Source organism: Biomphalaria glabrata, chromosome 8 (assembly GCF_947242115.1).
Source record: "Biomphalaria glabrata chromosome 8, xgBioGlab47.1, whole genome shotgun sequence".
NCBI classification, from domain to species: domain Eukaryota; kingdom Metazoa; phylum Mollusca; class Gastropoda; family Planorbidae; genus Biomphalaria; species Biomphalaria glabrata.
The window spans coordinates 7,656,878-7,676,905 of record NC_074718.1 but is presented as its reverse complement, the minus strand read 5'-3'; the positions used below and the strand labels follow the sequence as shown (position 1 = coordinate 7,676,905).

General features: G+C 38.7%; 2 protein-coding genes across 2 annotated transcripts; one reads left to right on the top strand and one right to left on the bottom strand.

Moving 5' to 3' along the window:
- Positions 1-1,571: 1,571 nt before the first annotated feature.
- Positions 1,572-12,643, bottom strand: LOC106051447 (uncharacterized). Its single transcript, XM_013206624.2, has 7 exons — positions 12,514-12,643; positions 10,011-10,200; positions 8,161-8,276; positions 6,458-6,586; positions 4,384-4,581; positions 2,492-2,592; positions 1,572-1,739 (listed from the first exon to the last, which is right to left on the bottom strand). The coding sequence occupies exons 1-7, from the start codon at positions 12,623-12,625 to the stop codon at positions 1,572-1,574; spliced, it is 1,014 nt and encodes a 337-aa protein (XP_013062078.2). The 5' UTR covers positions 12,626-12,643.
- A 1,155-nt stretch (positions 12,644-13,798) lies between these two features.
- On the top strand, positions 13,799-20,028 carry LOC106051450 (uncharacterized). Its single transcript, XM_013206627.2, has 2 exons — positions 13,799-13,895; positions 16,420-20,028. The coding sequence occupies exon 2, from the start codon at positions 16,799-16,801 to the stop codon at positions 19,418-19,420; it is 2,622 nt and encodes an 873-aa protein (XP_013062081.2). The 5' UTR covers positions 13,799-13,895; positions 16,420-16,798; the 3' UTR covers positions 19,421-20,028.

Here is a 20,028-nt window from a genome sequence, read left to right as displayed (position 1 = left end):
ATAGATAGATAGATAGATAGATAGATAGATAGATTGACAGATAGAAAGATAGATAGGTAGATAGATAGGTTGATAGATAGATTGATAGATTGATAGATAGATTGATGGATTGATAGATAGATAGATAGATAGATAGATAGATAAATAGATAGATAGATAGATAGATAGATAGATAGATAGATAGATAGATAGATAGATAGATAGATAGATAACGTTGTACATACCGCAAGTTGCTGTGGACATAAAAAATGCGTATTTCAAACAATGAAGCCATTTAAAAACAAAGAAAAAAAAAAACTTCAAGAACTTAAATTTTGAATGGATAGAAAAGGCAATTTATTTTGGCTTAAAAAGTTTACTTTGGAAAGTTCTATATGAGAAAAACAATTCCTGCGAAGAATTGGGTGACTGGATCTAACAGAACCGTATTAGCTGTAGAATCCTTTGCAGGTTTGAACATGACAACGATTGCCCTAAGCATAATAAAAAGATATAAGTAGTTGTCGCTGTCATCATAACAAATGAATATTCACATTTGACTAGAGTAACACCCTTAGTAAAATCACTAAATTTAGAAAGCCTTCAGGACAGAAGACTCAAAAGTAAAGTAGCAATTATACATAAAACACTGAACCATAATCTTCAAATACAAAAACAAAATTTAATAAAATACTCAGAAAGACACAAAGATAAAGACAAATTTCTCGTCCCATATGCTAGGACAAATTTGTACAAATACTCCTTCTTCCCTAGTGCTATTAAAGCATGGAATGGGTTGCCTGAGCCAGCCAGGAAAACCAGTGACTTGGCAGAATTTAAGTCATTGGTTAATATGCATGACTAAATGCATGACGCGTAGGACGTAATCATCTTCTTTTTTGAAGTAACGTCTGTATTATATAAGATAAGATAAGATTTATGTCTTGTTGACTTTGAAGTCCCACCCAGATAAAAATGTAAAAAAAAACAACATAGAATAACATTATCCGATGAAAAGTTGTATTTTGACGACTATAAACCGTTGGAAGAAAACGTCAGACACGGAGTGGCATCCCTTTTTATTTTGTATTTGCAAATTTATAAAAGATTACTTCGACAAAAAATAGAACAAAATCAATACTAAAGCTTGTCTTCGAGTCCGAAGATTAATGAGGAATGCAGTATTTACCGTCGCTACGCAGCTCTAGCTGTGACCTACACATTTTGCTACATCCAGCGCAGGCATAACTATTTTCAGCCGGTGGTCTTATTATTATTTATTGACCAAAACAAAATGGACTTTCTATATTCTACGTGTTTATTCTACTTGAATTATAATTTCATGATATTAGTTAACACATCTAATTGAACTAATTAGAATCAGGGGCTTCGTGTGGCTTGAACTCTTTGGAGACCCCTGCATTTTGTGTAATATTTAATTTTTAATGTCAACTACTAATTTGGGGGCCTTCCTCGAGTGGGGGCCCGGGGGGGATTTCAAATTCTCCCCCTTACCCCCCCCCCCCAACCACCCTAGCTACGCCACTGTTTATAATGATTTAATATTTGTATGTAAAAATATACCCATGAGTCTAGCCAGTGATATGCAGACACGAGCCACAACGACCAATGTAGACTGTAGACTCACCAGATAGCTGGAAACGGTACAGTTCATCCTTGTTACTGTCTACAGACAGTTTCTCTTTCACAAATTGCTTCACGATCAGCTCCCGCTGACTGTCATCAGTAAAATGCAGAGACTGCAAGAATCAGGAGGATGAAGCATCTATTTAAAGTTGGGTTGGTGGCGTAAAGTCTGACTTTTTATCGTAAAACCTTTTTTTTCCCCCCACGCTATAATATATTAAATCTAATGTGAAATACAGTGGTTTAAAAAGAGGCGAAATCGGTTAGCAAAGCGTATCACGATGGGACCCAATGATATCGTACCCATGACTGGGAGGAGTGACTAGAGTGCCTTGAAAAAAATAAGAGAAGAGAGAGAAAGGACGGAGAGAGAGGCAAGAGCGGAGACAAGAAATAGATGGAAAGAAAGTAGAGAGAGGTAAGGGAGGCAGAAATAGGAAAGAGATAGAGGAGAGATAGTAGAAAACAAAAATAGTGGAGATAGAGAGATAAGATAGAGAGATAAGATAGAGAGATAAGATTGAGAGATAAGAGATAGAGGAGAGAAAGAAGAAAGAGAAGAGAGAAGAAAGAAAAAGAGAGAGAGGTAAGAGAAAGGTAAGAGAGACAAGCGAGAGGGGAGAAAGAAAAATTAAAACAGAGAATAGAGAGAGAGGTTAAAGAGAGGAGAGATAGGAGAAATAAAAAAAAAAGAGGAGAGAGAGAAAGAGAAGAAAGAGATAGGCGAGAGATGAGAGAAGAAAGAGATGGAAAGAGAGTGTAGAGATAGGGAGAGTAGAAATAGGAAAGAGAGAGGGTAGATGAGAGAAAGAGGACCTAAAAAAAAAGTGGTGAGAAAGAGTAGGGAGAAGCGATACATCCTCACCACGCTTGAGAGAAAGATCTCATTGTTGGAGAGAAACAGAACAGTTACTCTTTCAGTACCCGCCTCGTTTTGGCTGTACAGACACTTCAATTTGATAGCGCCTGTAAACAAACAAACAAAAAGACATGTAACATATCTTGAAATCAATTCCTCCTTTCTAAATCTGATTGCGGTCTTTTAGTTTTTGCAAAGCTTTTATCAACTCTCTGTCTCTGTCTGGTAAAAAAAAACAAATTATTTCTCCCACACCCAGCCTCGCATCAAGCTGAAATTTGTCTCCGGAAACTTTTTACCCTTCATTCCCTTTCTTCTTCTAACTCAGGGGCTCTCAATCTGTGGGTCGCGACCCCCTTGGGGGTCGATTTACAATTTGCCTGTGGTCGCCTAAGACCATCGAAAATATGGATTAGTATTTTCTACTCTTCTATTGCTGTATGTGTGTGTGTGGGGGGGGGGGGTCGCGTCAGAGTGCGGGATTGTAAATAGGGGTCGCCGAGTTTAAAAGGTTGAGAACCGCTGTAATTCTAACTCTTCCTTTACCAACTGGTCGAGACAAGTGACAGGATCATTGAGTATTAAAGAAGTATCGTAAAGTCTTTATATGAGAAAAGAGTCCTTAATTACAATAAAGTTCCATAAGGATCAATAAAGCAGTCTTAGTCTTAGTCTTAGTCTAAATCTTAGTCTTAGTTTTGGTCTTAGTCTTAGTTTTAGTATCACCTTTCAGACCTTGCGATCTATAGGGCCAATGATGTTTAGGTCATCTGTTTCTGTGGCCCACGGTTAACGAGATGTCATGCAACCAGCACAACGACCAACGGCCTTTACTTTTTCCGAATTCGTCTTTTAACAGCCCAGCTCATGATTTCTACCTACTATTTATAGTCGTCTATTCCCATTTTCAACCCCTGAAGAAATAGAAAGAACCCTTTAGATCGAGTGCCTGACTTCCCGATGAGTCGTGTTTTAGACGTAAGACCGTTTTAAGTTTACGATGATTATACGGTTATATGATTATAGTTTGAAAAATTAGAACGATCAAACCTGAAATTTCAATGTCTGGCCAACACGCTGTTGTTTTTTCTACAAAAATATACATAAACAGTAAATATCGTAGGAACATTGTAAGGAGCGTTTGTATTTGTAATACCCCCTCCCGTTTCCAAGAAAAGTGTGCAAGGTAATTGTGCCGACGTTTCGGCCGGCCGGACAGAACCACTTCGCAGGTTGGATTTGACCCACGGGCCGGACTTAGGCCTCACTGCTTTAAACAATATTTATTGTGGTCGAGAGGCTAAGTGCGCTTGAACCTAGCTTGGCTTGGCTACCTATGAAGGGGGTTTGAGTTTCGACTGCCGACTCGGGTAGAGTTGTGTTAACTGAGCGACTATAGGCAGCACGGAAAAATCTTCTCCTAACCCCACCCCCCCGGTCCACAACTGAGATTGGACCAAAGCGCTCTGAGCATGCTTTAAGCATGAAAGTAGCGCTATATAAAAGCCATAATTTATTTATTGGACCTAACAAAACACGAATCAATTTTTCAAAATACTCAATTAGTCAATTTATTACTGGTAATTAATTATTTTGTTTGATATCTAAAAAGCGAAATAACCTTTACGTTGTTGATAGATAACGTTTTAAAGCCAGAGTTCTTCCCCTTCATTTAATCTTTTTCAATTTTGCTTGATTTACTGTTTCCTGTCATCAGCTGTTTTTTTAGCAGGAAATCTTGAGAGTGGCCGGTCCTTCTTGGATGCTCTGCTGCCAGCTTTTCTTGATAGGGTCCCTGTCTTTGTGCGACCTTTACAGTGCCTTAAAAGTGTTACTTCAAGTTACAAAAAAAAAAAACAGTAGTTTAAATGCAAATATTTCAAAGTAAGCCATCTTACCTATAAATAATCTTCTGGGTATATTAAACATACCACCTGTGCAGTTCGTGGTAGCAAGAAAAGTGCCGTCGTAGGCACAGGCTTCAATCTTTGCCCAGCACACAATACCATCCTCCTGCCCATCCTCCAGCCCTGAAAAGTTGCCCATTAGATTTGTAGGGCACACATGAGGATCCAATTTCTGAATATTTACAAAGTCTGAGGAGAGATGAGATAAAGTAGAGGATTTATAGTGTTAATGAGATCAGCTGCTCAGCCTTATAAGGGATTGTACCAGTATTAATAACTAAAATGTGGTATTGATTGCCGGTCCGAAGATTAAGGACCTAGCAGTGATATACATAGAAAGCCACATCTAACGCGGACAGTGGAACATCCGTATATACACGGCTTCATTACATCCTGTTTTTTTTTTTTTTTGTATACTTCAAGATTTAGCTTAAGTACTAGGCTAACTTAAGGATCATTAAAATTCGATACCTTTCAAATTGGAGACACAGGTCTTCATTTTATTGATTTAAAATATAAATAAAATGTTGAAAAGCCTTAAAAAAAAAAAAAAAAAAAGCTTATCTAAGGAAAGAACTTCACACTTTCGGCTAGATCTCTCAATGTCTCAATATTGTAGAAGTTATTTCCCTTATCCGATTTAAAACATAATAATCAATTACTAATAATTAATTGTCTCAATAATGTAAACGTTATTTCCCTTATTCGTTATAAGACATAATGTCAGCGTGTAATTAATTAATTAACTTATTTGTTAATTTAAAAAAAAAATGATTTCTGTTTTTTTTAGGTAAAATAAATAGTTGTTTAAATTTTTAACTAAAACCGATAATGGGTGGGGTAGAAAAAATGTACTCAATTATCAAAGTGGACGAAACCCTACATATCTAACCTACCTGTGAATACTGAAGGATTAATTTCCCTTGTTGTTATCAAACATTATAATTAATTACCAGTAATTAACTAATTGCTTAACATTTTTTTATTAATTCATTTATTGTCCACGCCAATGAATAATTATGCAAAGTTTCAACTTGATCCGAGTAGGGGTGTGGGAGCAATAACGTGTACAAACGTTTTACCAGACAGACAGAAAGACAGACAGACAGAAAGACAGAGTGGGCTGTAAAAATGCAACCTACAGCTCAGTTTGGGCGTAGTGGATGAGTTGCATCGGGTTTGAATCCCATTAACAAATGGAACGATTCGCCAATTTGGATAATTCAGCGAAGCTATCGCTAATTCGGAAAAGCTGAACACTACGCCTATACTAACACATTCAGAGAATTTAGCGGAACACTACACACATTCAGAGAATTTAGCGGAACACTACGCACATTCAGATAATTAAGTGGAACACTGTTTTCTTATTTTATATTTTATTTTTTTCCCTAAAGGAATTTAAAAAAAAAAAAAAAACTAAACAATGTCAAGGAAATTAAGTTTAACTTAATTGTTGTGAAACAAATAAAAAAAATAATTTCAACAGGATCTAAATGCATTGAAGTTAATTTTGTCCCTGAAGAGCTTAACCTCTTGGTAACATAAAAGATATGGGTAAATCGATTTTTTTTTTATAAACAGGATTTATATATCAGGCTTGTCTTCGAGTCCGAAGATTAACAAAGAATGAAGTCTTTCCCATGACCTAAATATTTTGCCACATCCGGTGCAGGCATAACCATCATCTGCCGGTGGTCGATTCAGATTTTCTTTTCGCCGTCTACTTCTCTCCACGGCAACGGATTTTCTTTTGAACTCAAATGTGTATCCAGGGGCCTTTGTTAGTGACCTCCAGCTGTCTCGTTCTGAAGCTTCATGCAACCAGGTGCTCTCTTCTATGTCAGTTAAGGCAATTAGGAGCCTAAGCTTGTCTTTAAAGCGTTTCCGTGGGTGACCCCTGCTACGTCGACCACCTTGCATTTAAGTATGAATTAATTCACGTGTGTGTCTACTGTTTAATTATAGCACATGCTCGTGAAACACCTAATTAATTTTAAGCCTCACGGGACACGGTTTGGGAGACACTGGCCTAGAAGAATGCAGCTATTTAGATTTCACTTGCCTTTTTTAATAAGCAGGAAGTTTCTGGCAGCCGGAAGTGGATTATCTGGCAAGTCGCAGACGGCTGAAATGCTGAATTCTTCAAATTCCATTCGCTCCAGCACGTAATCATTGTAAAAACGATTTTTGACTGTCCAGAGAGAACAATAGTGTTGATTATGTACTCTGTGACAAGAGGGATGATAAGAGCAGTTACTTTTAATGTCAAGAAAAATTAGTTCCCTTTAGTACATTATTTAGGTATCTGTTGACTGTATTCAAGTGCCACTTTCTTTTAAATCTTTGGGCTGACCAGTTGACATTATTTTAAATTAAATCTATGTAACGTTAATATAATTTTTACAAAGCTTATATCAAGTCACTCTGGCTGTCGTTTTGTGTGTCTGTCTGGCCAAAAGTTTGTACACGTCATTTCTCCGACAGCTAATCTCGGATCAAGCTGACATTAGCACACTTATTTCCTTTATTTGACAATATGGAATTTAATTATAAAGTAACCTTTTAGTTAATTAACTCTTGATATTAAATTACTTGTTTTTGGTTTCTCAAAAAGGGAAAGAAATAGTACTTGTTTAAAGTGGTAGTATAAGCTGAATTAGTCCCCTTTATATTAGGCTGCCGTCTTAGGTTTAGTGATCACAATGCTGAAATAGAATAGATAACTATGCATCGCTAGTATAGTGGTTACCGTGTTGGCTTAAGAAGCCTGAGAAGACTTGAGCCATGAGTTCAGGTCGCTCCCCCTTTTTTATTTTTATAAATGCTTTTTTATTGTTAGTTTAGATTCTAGATCTATTACAAAACTAAGTACACTTAATAAAAGCATCTTTTTTTTTCTAAAAAGTATTTTAATCTGAGGCAGCATGACCTATAGTATTGAGTAGATCTTCCTTGACTTCTAAAGTACAAACTATTTTATTCTCTTTTCTTGGTATCTGATATCCTGCATATTTATGTAGCATTTTAATATTGTTCTTGTTATTGTTGTTTTGCACTGACCTTGTTACTCAATAGGACTGTGCCACTGTAATGGAAATTTGTTGTTGTTTTCTTCTATAACGAGCTAATTAGCTTTTTATTTATTTATGTCTTTAATCCGTTGGTTACTGTCAATATTCTATACCTACTTAGTATCTAGTTAGAAAGATATTCCCTTCTGTACCTGTTTCTTCTTGCTTTATACTGTCAAGACCAGATTAAGGTTGAGTAGTATTTAAAAGACAAACTTTTGTTTTGAGATGAGACAGTGCCTCAGTGATGGCGGTCATTTGATCGTTTTGACCTGTCCTACCATTTCGATTTCTCATTATATTATTTTCTTGTGTTGGCTTATAAGATTACGGCCTTTATTTCCGTATTTACGTGTCTATTTCGCGTAATGCCAAGACATTAAGTAGTATTTAGCGTTACGACCAGACATTAAGTAGTATTTAGCGTTACGACCAGACAGTGAGTAGTATTTCGCGTTACTACCAGAAAGTGAGTGTTGTTTCGCATGTTATATATCTTATATACATAAACACAGAACTACGCCAATTCACTGACTGATCTATCAAGAGATTTTTAAACCTACCTAACGGATTCGCGTGAGATTTTGTATACAAGTTCCTTTTTTAGGTACTAGTTAAGAAAATGGTTTTGACAGGCTCTTAATTCTAAACGCCGCAGTCGGAACAGCTTTTGTACAATATCTCTGTTACTCACGTCGAGGGCTCTGGAAAGCAAGATACATCCCGTTTGCTATTTTTTGAAGATAGAGGCATGTGTACAGTTGAAAACTCGTGTCCTTCGCATTGCTGGCCAGTTGAAATGTAAGGGACCTGACCGCAAGAAGACAAAGTTAACGTCATACAAAGTTAAAGTATAGTAGCTAGTACTTCAAGCAGAGAGCTGAGAAGTTTGGTTCTATAGAGCTAAATTTGCATTGAAATCATTATAGAGATTGTTAATATAATTGGCTTATCAATGCGTTCGTACTGTATACACTGGATACACCGTGTATCATCCATGTATCATGTATCATTTATGTATAATATATCATCAATGTAACATGTATCATCTATGTATCATGCATCATCTATATATCGTGTACCATCCATGTATCATGTATCATTCATGTATCACGTGTCATCTATGTAGCATGAATCATTCATGTAGTATGTATCATCATTGTGCCATGTATCATCAATGTATCATGTATCATCTACGAACCATGTATCATCAATATTTCGAGTGTCATCCATGTATCATGTATCATCCATGTATCATGTATAATTCATGTATCACATGCCCTCTATGTAACATTTATCATTTTGTATTATGTATCATCAATGTGTCATGTATCATCCATGTATCATGCATGTACCATCCATGTATCAAACATGTATCGCGTGTCGTATATGTACATACATATACCATCTATGTATTATAATACATGTATCATGTGTCATACATGTATCATGTATTATATATGTACCTTGTATCATCCATATACCATGTATTATCCATGTATCATATATGTATAATGCATCATCTATGTATCATGCATTATCTATTATCATGTATCATCCATGTATCATTTATCATCTATGTATTATCTTTGTATTATGTATCATTTACTTAAGATGTATCATCCATGTATCATGTATTGTCCGTGTATCATGTTTCAACCGTGCATCATGTATCATCCATGTATCATGTATCAACCGTGTATCCTGTATCTTTCATGTATGAAAATCTCCTATTCTTATCTGATCTGTTCATTGACTTTCGTCGTAAGGTTGCTAGGACAGATCGCGTAACGATTTGTCCCGATCAGCAGCTGTTCTTAGCAGGATCTCAAGAGAGAGGCCGGGTCCATTCTTTTACGTTATCCTTCCAGCTTTTCTTAGGACGACCCTTTCTGCATGCTCCCTCCGCTGTACTTTTAATAAAGAGTCATATCTGACAGCGTGAGTGGGCCATCTGAGGAGATCTTCCTTGACTTCTAAAGTACAAACTCTTTTATTCTCTTTTCTTGGTATCTGATATCCTGCATATTTCTGCAGCATTTACTATCAAAAATTTTTTAATTCTTCTTTCAGCCTCTGCGTTGCCTCTCTGATAGCTAGAGTAAAGAGACCACGAGGGGAAGAGTACGGTTTTACTGGGAAGTACTTGTCTTGAGGTGTTGTTAGAAGCGGAATTAGCCCCCCCACCCCCTTTAAAGGTCACCGCTTTAAATTAAGTTTGAAACATTCAGTAAATAACTATACAATCTTCTAATTCCACACACACCCCTCACTAGAAGAGTGGTTAGAATGACCGCTTGAGGAGGCTTGAGTCAAGAGTTTAAATTCCACTTGTTCCCTTTTTTTTTTTTTTTTATTATTTTTTTTTTTTAAATGCTTACACAAACCGATAACGTTAACATTCACCCAGATATTTCCTGTTCCTGTTTTCTCTCCCTTTCCCCCCCCCCCCCCCCCATTTTTCTCAAACTTGTCCAGACAATGGGTTGGATCATGGCGTGCCTGGAAAGTATGACACAGAGCTAACTGTTACGTCCCACTTACCTGAGAACAACCTTATAGCTGTCATTGAAGACGACATTCCACGTGGAAGGGAACGTCTCGCACGTGCTTGACTCGGTGTGGCAAATTGGGTAGTTCTGCAACGAGGTTTGACTGAAATCAAAGTCTTTTTGTCCAGTCACTGTCCACTTGCCGGTTAAGTCATTAGGGAACATACTTTGACCGAAGCAGCCTGCACAGCAACAACACAATGCTTGTAACGCTAACGTTTACTTTGTGTCCAACCAACCATTTGTTGCCCACTTCATCAATCAATCAATCAATTAATTAATTAATAATCAATCCATCCATCAGCCGATCAACCAACCAATCCATAAGTAAATAAACCAAACAATCATTCTAGCCGACTAAGCATCAATGAATCATTTAATAATTAATCGATCGGTCATTTAAATTTCCCCCCCCCCCCCACCCCCCACCCCCAATCAGTCATTAATTACAACGATAAATCATTTGTATACTTCATCGATGAATTAATCATTAGTCTTTGAGTTGTATTAATATAGTCTCGACAATTATTGACCGAAATAGCATTACTATTTAAGAGGCCCGGGCATGCTACGCTGCCTCACAGTGGTGCCCGGTTGGAAACGGTCGTAGGAGGAAACGATTAGGCTAAAGGGTAGCGAGACAAGACTCCCGTGGGGGTGCGAGAGCATCCTCATTGCACTGTACGGAGTTGTAAAAAAGCTCCCACAACCTTGTCACAATCAAAGGTGCCGTTCCTCAAGGGGCCGTTACATTAATGGCGTTTCCTGCACGGTTAGCCTGGAATAGAAAAGGAAAATGGCAGGGGTCCCTGTGCACGCGGTCTCTGGCCGCGAGTCTGACACCCCGCCAGACAGAACAGTGTACACTGTTCTCTCATTCGGGCCGGTGAAAGGGAGCTCTTATCGGGATTTGAACCCTAGACCCTTATGCCATCTTACCCCCTAATAACAAGCGATACATTTTAATTCTTACTGTCAATTTTTTTTTCTTTTGAAAGGTCACTTTGGGCCCAGATAGGTCGTCGAGTCGAACGCCATGAGCGTAAATATAACAAAAAATCGTTCCCACCTTTCTTAGCCAGATTGGAACCTGAAGAAACGCCGTGGGCCCAACATTCCGCCCCTGGAGGGTTTTAGGAATGTTATGAAATCGAAAAAATGTCAAAGATGTACAATCCCAGCACGATGTTACGGATCTATTTTCTATTAAATATGCAAGTTGCAAATAGTTTTTGCATAATTGTCAATAACAACCAAAGAAATGACAATTATAATATTTACACTTTGATTAAAATCCAAATTTGCATAATGAATTTCTATCAAATCCTGTAAGCTATGTTCCCATTAAGTATTGCGTAGATCAGTGCTTCCCAAAGTGGGGTACACGTACCCCTCATGAGTAAGGGAGATGCTTGAAGGGGAATAAGCGCTGCTTTAACATATGGAATAGGAGAAAACTGTTGTCATTGGCTTTAGACGATTCTTTAAAAAGGACATAACATAGAATTTAACTTAATTCTGCCTCCGTTAGACTTAGTAACTCTCAGCTTGAAGAGTTCACACATATAGTCAGTTCTTGCAAATATATATATATAATAATTATAATAATATATAATAATTTTATACATAATTTTAGGCGATAAGGGGTATGCAGCGTTACAAAAATTATAGAAAGGGGTACATATAAGTCAAAAGTTTGTGAAACACTGGCGTAGTTGATAGTTTTTTTATACTAGAAAATGTTTCTGGTGATAGTAATGGAGATGCACTAGTTCCATCCCTCAAATCCAACAAGGGGTCTGGGTGAGTGCTGCAAACTCCCCATTTACTGGGGAGGAGTCTGCCTGTGTTCTTAGCTTCACTCATTTTGTTCTCCTCTCACACAAAAGTCGTGAACATAACGATGTGCTACAGGCGTGAGAATTTCGACCACAAGAAAGTCGTAAAGAATCAAGTTAGCGGAGACGCTTTGAGTCGATACTAATGCAGACTCATCTTTCTAAAATGGTACACATTTAAAAAAAAAAGGCCAAACTTAGAAGCTAAAACGTAGTCTGTAAATTAAAATATTTTAAATTTTGGTAATAATGCTATTCCACTTGGCTAACATTCAAACATAAATTGATAACTTTAATAAAAACAGCTTTTATTGCCTATTGAAAAATTAATGGAACGATTTCGCCCAAAATACTTTACCAGGAAGTAAGTTGCGCCCCCTCTCCCATTCAGGGGATGTCGCGACTCACAGTCTGGGTAACGCCGATCAAACGTCTAGATTCGTGACCAATTTAGTATTTAGTGGAGTACATAACCGCTTCTCATCATTAAAAAAGTAGTCTTATCTTATCTTATCTATTACAGACATTTCTCCAAAAAAAATGAAATTAATTATAGAACTATTTGTTACGTATAACGCATTTCATGTGTCAATCTAGTCATGTACGCTAAACAATGACTTAAACTTTGCTAATATTAAAATCACAAAATATTCTTACCATATAATAGAATACATAAACAGAGGTAAGCTTCAAAAACCAACAACACCAATTCTATAATCAAACTAGATCTAGAATACTTCAAACTATAACAATGTGTCTCAAACAACATCTCAATACACAAACTCAACACAATTTGGAGTGTAAACATACTTTGAAAAAATTGGACTTCCGCCGAAAAAAATCAATATTTTTATAAATAGTGCGAAACATTTTGAAATAGACATTTTTTATCAGAATCCGGTAACCTTTTGGCGGCTAGCAGCTCACAGTGCTACTTACTTAGACGTATATCCTCCCGCACCGTATGGCGTTGGGGAACAAGCTGTCTCCACAATGCTCTGTCATTGGCGATGTCTGAAGCCTCGTCAATGTTTAATGTCTAATGTTCTGAGGTACTCCATGAAAGTGTGGCGCCTAGCGCTACGCCGAGGCAAACTCTGCGTCGCCGCTGACATTGTCTTCAGTTGTTTCTTTCAGGAGCTTTGACTTGCCAGCTGCTTTCCACTATGTCCGCATGGGCTGACTGGTGCAGGTTACGCCGTTCTACTTGAAGCTCACCCAAGACATGCGGTGTTCTGACGGTCCTCCACCATATAGGATAAGTGTCTGGCCCAGCTGTGGAACAATAAGTAGCGCCTCTGCACTGACCACATCAGCTACTATAAGAGCATGCTTATCTGTAGTTTTGCCAACCTATGTCCCTTTTGGAGAGCAGACACATTTGATAGAAGTATTTGGGAAGCTTTATATCCCTTCTTGTTATTGAATTCTGTGTGTGTGTGTGTTTTCAAAATGACAGTGAAAAGAAGCTTGCCATTGGTTGGTGGCTATGCAGTGTTGATGATGAAACTACAATAGGATCTAGCATAATGCAAAAGTGTAACCGCAGACGACCCAGACATTTAAAACAGAAAAGACAAGAGGATTTTGTAGTAAGTTAGATATTGTCAAAATTTATCAGTTTAGTTCATTTGATCTCAAGTTGAATTTTTTAATATTATAATAAAATTGTATATTTAATGTTATCTTACCTTATATTAAGAATTTTCTTCAAAATAGTATATGCATATATCAAGTTAGTTGTGCTAGCAATTTGATACTACAATCCTACGACGTACCTACAACACTTCTAAAGAGTCCCAGGTCTCAGAGAACCATACAAAACTGGTGTGAGCACCACTGATTTGTAGACAGTGTGTACAAAAGAACAAAAGATATGTGTACCAGACGATTACACGGCAATACAACTTATGCCTTAACAGAATCTTCGAACACCGATTGGCATCGCCATTGAACGTAATATTTTCGTTGCTGTCTGTATCGAGCCCTTGACCCCCTCATGCGCGGGGTATGGTTTACAATAAGATTTAATGGATTCGGTAGGTACACAAATGTTAGAATATGTCAACAGACTGTTTGGCCAGTTCGCCCTTCCTTTTAATGAAATAGGCCTGGGGTTTATAGTCTAATTCTGAGTTGTCTACTGTATCTTTTTGTGTTTCTTTATGAAGCTAAGATTGAGTTCAAAAGAATTTTTGTGTACAGGAAGTGAGCTATTTTTAGATCTATATCTAGATTTACCATTTCGTTTAGATCTAGATCTAGACCTCACTATTCTAGATCTAAATATCACTGCTCTTACTGTTCTAGATCTCAGAACCCTAGATCTTAATGTTCTAGATCTTAATATTCTACATCTAGAGCTAAATGCAGGTTTATATTCGCATAGTCTATATGGACTATATGTTTTAGAAATTAGGCACGCTTAATTAGAAACCAGATACAATTTATAGAGATATTTACTATCTATAGAACTAGTAGACTAGATTAAGAATAGATACAACACGAATTTAGATTCAGATTTATAGATCTAGATTTGTTTAGAAATCAATAAATATCTAGCTATTCTTTTGACTCTAGACTAGTCTAGATAGAAGACGGAGAATACAAGCGAACTATTTTCTTCTTTAATCCTTTACATTCATACATTGTACATACAAAGACCTCGATCTAGAATAAATAAACAGGTCTCTCAAACAACTATAATATAATCAGCCCTTGTGGCACCTTGCTCAGCACAGATATATGCTTAGAGTTAGCTGGAATCGTTTAGCAGGAAAACTAGGCAGCCGATAGCTGGGGAGGGGGCCTCGCACAGGTCTGAAAGCATTAATCTAATCTAAAAATAAATAGCTGAGCACTTGGGCTCTAGGTCCAATAGCCTAGCTATAAGTCTTGATCAATGTTTAAATCTACTTGTCAGACCACTTAAGTGGTCCTAGTGTAATTATATTAGAAGATTCTTGTTGTTTTTTTATGAATTGCGTTAGTTGTATTTTTTCAATATTTATTTGTATCTTGCTAATTCATTTTGGGCTACTAAATGCGCTTTGCCTATGGCCCCCAATTACCCAATGCCGACCCTGCGTGTAAACACAGATTAATTTTGTTAACATTCATAGTATGTTTCGTCAAATATACTGTTACTACTTAATAAATATAGAATTTCCGTTATCGCTAATGTACTCTAGGTGAGATACCAGTTTCAACAGACTGCATGGTCTAGGTCTATGTGTTTCGTAATGCCGTCACGATGGTCCCGAGATTAAGTTCTACCCGCATCTACTCCACTCCACTCATATATTCTGGCTAGAAAGAAAACCTTAGAATTTAATGTTATCTTTATTTCTGTACAGGAGGGTGGGCTTCGGAACCGGGGTCCTGGTTCGAATCCTGGTGAAGACTCGGATTTTTAATTTCGGGATATTTGGGCGCCTCAGGAGTCCACCCAGCTCTAATGGATACCTGGCATTACTTGGGGAAAAGTAAAGGCTGTTGGTCGTTGTGCTGGCCACATGACACCCTCGTTAACCGTAGGCCACAGAAACAGATGGCCTTTATATCATCTGCCCTATAGACCACAAGGTCTGAAAAGGGGGAACGTGACTTTACTTTTCCTTATTTCTGTTCAAACGTGTAAAATAAGTCAATAACAATGTTACATCGGTTTTCAAAAGAGCACTTCACAGTTAAGGATTATAGGATAATCGTTTATATTTGATAGGGAACTTTTTCATACCAAGCATAACAGACGTTAATGAGTTTTTGTAAGAGTAATTAGAAGACGTGTTCAAAAGGGTGGGGTTATAATGTCTGGTGCATTATTAATATTTATTCATATAAATACTTGGTATATCCATAAAGCAGAGGCGTAGGTTAGAATTTCCCATCATTTGGGGGCCCGTGGGGCTTGACCTCTTTGGGGGCAGCTGCTTTTGGAGTAATATTTAATTTTTAATGTAAAAAACACCTTTTTGGCCCCCCCCCTCAAGTTGGGACTCGGGGTGATTTTCAAATTCTCCCCCTCCTCCCCCCACCCAAGCTACGCCACTGCCATATAGCAAAGCATTTAAGATAACATAGAACGTGGCGACCAAGTGGTACAGCGCTAGGCTTCTAAATTAAGACGTCTAAAGTTAGAATCTCTGTGATTTGAGATTTTTAGAACGCCACTGTGTTCACCTAACCAAATGTGGTAGCTGACATTGATGACGTTGTGCTGACCACATGACCCCCTCGTTAACAGTCGGCCATAGAAACATATGAGTTGTGTGCATCATCTGTCCCCATGGATCGCAAGGTCCGAATGTGGTACCTTTACACTATCTTGTGTGACTACATGTAGTGCGATATATTGATGACATAACGACCAAACCGCCTTTACTTTTCCCCAACAAATGTCAGGTATCAATTAAAGCTGGGTGGACTCAGAGGCGACCGAAGATCCCGAGATCAAAAATCCCAGTCTTCACAAGTATTCAAACCCCGGTGTGGACGCCAAGCGCTTTGCCCTACTTTCGTCTCATTAATTTTACAACTTAAAATCTTGATCTGTTGTTTCAGATGTTGTTTCTGCTACACCTATATCATACCAAGTCTGCGCATGATACCATGAGAAGGGTCGACCATCACATAAGATGTAGCAACTCAGTATCCCGTCTGTAAAGTCCGGGAAGAACACCAGCTCAGAAGAACGCATTAATTTTGTGTTAGATATTTCCGGCCGAAAGTGTTGGCTGCGAGAGGCCAAGAGACGAATCAGTCGAAGTCGAGCTTTGAACCCTAGCCTTAAAGAAACAAATAAACGTGTTAACAGTTCACTTTTGAAAACAACACCAACACTAAAAAAAAAAAAAGTCCCCCCCAAAAAATCAATTTCTTGTTCAAATATCAAATATCAAAATTGAAGTTTATTTTTGTTTCATGTTATAGATGATTTAAGATGTTTAAAAGAACTGTCGGCACAAAGAAACGAAAGTGCAAGAAGCTCCACAAGGAGACCATCAATCCCTTTAATGATTCTTGCAGGATGCTTTCGGCCTTGGATGAAAGGCTCAACGATATAGAGAGACGAGGCCGAAGCCGCAAAAAGAAAAGAAGCCCTCCCTTGAGGCCCATGCTGAAGAGGGCGGCCTCGACGCCGTCGAAAATACCGTATTCGTTTGATCACAGAAGCTCTAGCTCTGATTACCAACACAAGAGCGTGCGGTTCCAGAACCACCCGTATTCGTGTCACGTGTCGGGTTTGAGCCCGCCACCCTGCCAAGGAAGAGACAGCTGTAAATACACGCCGGTCCCTCGAAACTTGGGCTCCATCCAGACATCAGCTGGGGATACCATCAGCTCGTCAAACCAGCATTACCTTCATGACTCTACCGGGAATTTTGGGGGCTACTCCAAGTCACTCAACAACAACTACGCCTGCGCCAACTCTGCTCCATCCTTCAAGCTGTATCCCACTGAGACCCCTGTGAGCAAATACGGGTACTCCGACTACGACAAAGCAGGGGAACCGAAAAACTGGAAGCTGGCATTGAAGCTGGACGAGCTCATGCTTAAATACAGCGAGTACAACACGCCAACGTCGAAGCCGTTCAAAGCCAAAGGAAGCCCTTATCCTATCAGCGCTATGGACGCGAAGCACAGCTATAGCGAAATTGGTCGAAACAGTAACTCCTCCTGGAAACAGGACACTTCGGGGATGTCAAGGGCGCCATATACATCTCCTTATAAAGACTACTATTCCAACACACCATCGTTTTCCAAGTACGCCTCATTCTACGGTGACAACTTAGGAATGACTCCTAACCCTAGCGCCGCCTCTGCAGGTTTTAACCCTTACGGGAGCGCCAGCTTTCGCTCAGACGCGTACAAATCCTTCAACGATAACAGAAGTGCTTATCTCAACGATTCATCAGACTGGAATTCATCAAAAGTGATACCCAGTGAAATAGATGTGAGGAGCAAGAGAAGCACGTCGTTGAAGCAACATCTAGAGAATGGCTTGAAGCGTAGCTCGTACGGTCTTGACAGCAGCAACAATACGTTTTCTTCTTCCTCCAACACGTCCTCGAAGTACGGTGATGACCTCAAATGCATGCCCGGAGGAACACTATCCTATGATATCTCCAAGCTGAAGGGTGAATTATTCAGTAGCGGTAGCCTTTTGAACAGTCAGGGTAATGAATCAACTAGGGTCTCCGCGATGCTTTCAGAGTATCAGAGAATGGACTACTACCGAAAGACGATGCAGAACCAAAGACAGAAGAACCTAGAATTGTTAGAAAGATACGTGTTTGGAACCCCAAAGAACAAGTCTAACGAGTTCTTATGCAACAAGAATGACAACCGAATGAATTTAGACGTGATCTCAACTGGTTCCACGTTGGACGAGAAAATATTTGAATCCCTGAAGAAAAAATACGATCCAGCACCTAGCTCGATCCTGAGCGGTAAGTACAAGATTATGAACAATAGTCGCAGCTCAGACAACTTGCCCTACACAGCACGAAGCAGGTCTTTAAGTAGCGGTGCGTTGGACCACAGAGGACTAACAGGTGCTAGGTCAGTGTTGGACGTCTCGATAGATCGTTTCCCCAAGACCAACAAGTACTTGAGCAGGGGGACCTCGGCAGACGATATCAGGTCCTTGTATGTGCCTAGTGTCGAGACGACATTTAAAGAGCATGCTTCGCGAAGATGCAAAACCCCAGAGGATTACACGGTCAAATCTCAGTTGCCCCAGTCTATGAGTAGAGAGTACCGAAGGAGAAGTCCAAGTATCGATCCTGATCAAGCTACTCAATGTTTTTCCCTCTATAGTTACGGCTCCAACAAGAACCGCAATTACAGCCCAATCGGCAACAAGAAAGATTTTCCGGATACCAGTAATAGAGACAGCGTGGGTCTCTACAGCTCCGGTAGCTCTAAGACTAAAATTTCCACCCATAGCGATTACTCCAACAGCGTTTCCAGAGATGTTAGTAACACGAAAACCTCGGGGCTTTCCAATAACTACTCTTCTGACTATCAGTCCATGTATAAATACGGATCAAAAGATGATAAGACATCGTTCTCTAAAAATCTCAACGATACCAATAACTGGTCCAGTAAAAGCCCTCTGACACAGTCAGGGTCCAAGAAATCGGAAGCTCTGAGTCCTTCTTTTTATCTCGGAGGTGGCAGAACCACGAAAGATTACTCCGCCAACGCGAAGCAGGAGAGCATAATGAAGAAGATGGAACTTCCTTGCGATAGCTCGGATTATTTCAGCGTCAACCGCGGCAGCAAAAACGCTGATAACTCACCTCGCAAAGGCGCCGGCGGCTCCTCTTCTGGGATAATAGAAGAAAAGTTTATAAGCTCCAACATAGCCTCCAAGATCCCGCCTGTGAGCTACTCTTGCAAACACGTGATCAACCTCTGTCTGGATGACGAAACAAACAGGCTGAAGAACATTAACTCTCTAATCAAAAAGACTGCCAATTTGGGCAACACTTCAAACAACCATTGCATCTCGGAAAACGAGGAGTCCTCTTTGACTGATCTTCAGTGTAACCTCTGACACCATTTTTACCCGCGTTTATATTTAAGTTTGCCAGAAGTATGTGGGTGCGGGGTGCTGGCATCTAAATAAGATCAGATGTCCATTCCTTTGTTTGTTTTATATGTCATGAATATATAACACCTTTTTTATTTAACATTTAATGTTAACTGTTCATACAAAATGTTTAAGCCAATTACAAGGGGTTTTACTTTCCAATGTTGTTTGTTGCCAGGCAACGCAAAAACAAATGTAAGAATCAAAATGTTTTTTTTTTCTATTGAAGTCTTAAAAGGACATGAATAGAAATCTAATGGTACCTGTTGTCGTTAGAACGTGGGACTGGCGTTCCATTATAGTGAGTACACTATGCCAAAACTACAATGAATATGTTAAGGTCCTTAATAAAAAAAATGGTTTGCAATCTTGCACTTATTGTAGTTTTAATGTACCAACAGCATCATTTATAAGATATAATATACATTTGAATTTAAATATCGTATACAATAAAAACATTTCTAAGATTAGACAACTCATTATACCGAGCTTCTTTACGTGACTGCAAAAGGAGTTATCTATCTTTGGATTTTATATACTCACATCATAAATAAAATGCTATATGAACTATA

Excerpts from the sequence above, each read along its gene's own strand:
- LOC106051450 (XM_013206627.2), top strand. The coding sequence starts at position 16,799 with ATGTTTAAAAGAACTGTCGGCACAAAGAAACGAAAGTGCAAGAAGCTC.
- LOC106051447 (XM_013206624.2), bottom strand. The coding sequence starts at position 12,625 with ATGTTGTTTGAGACACATTGTTATAGTTTGAAGTATTCTAGATCTAGT. Across the intron at positions 10,201-12,513 it reads TTTATGTATTCTATTATATG|GCTGCTTCGGTCAAAGTATG; the intron begins GTAAGAATATTT and ends GTTGCTGTGCAG. Across the intron at positions 6,587-8,160 it reads TGCTTTCCAGAGCCCTCGAC|TCAAAAATCGTTTTTACAAT; the intron begins GTGAGTAACAGA and ends CTCTCTGGACAG.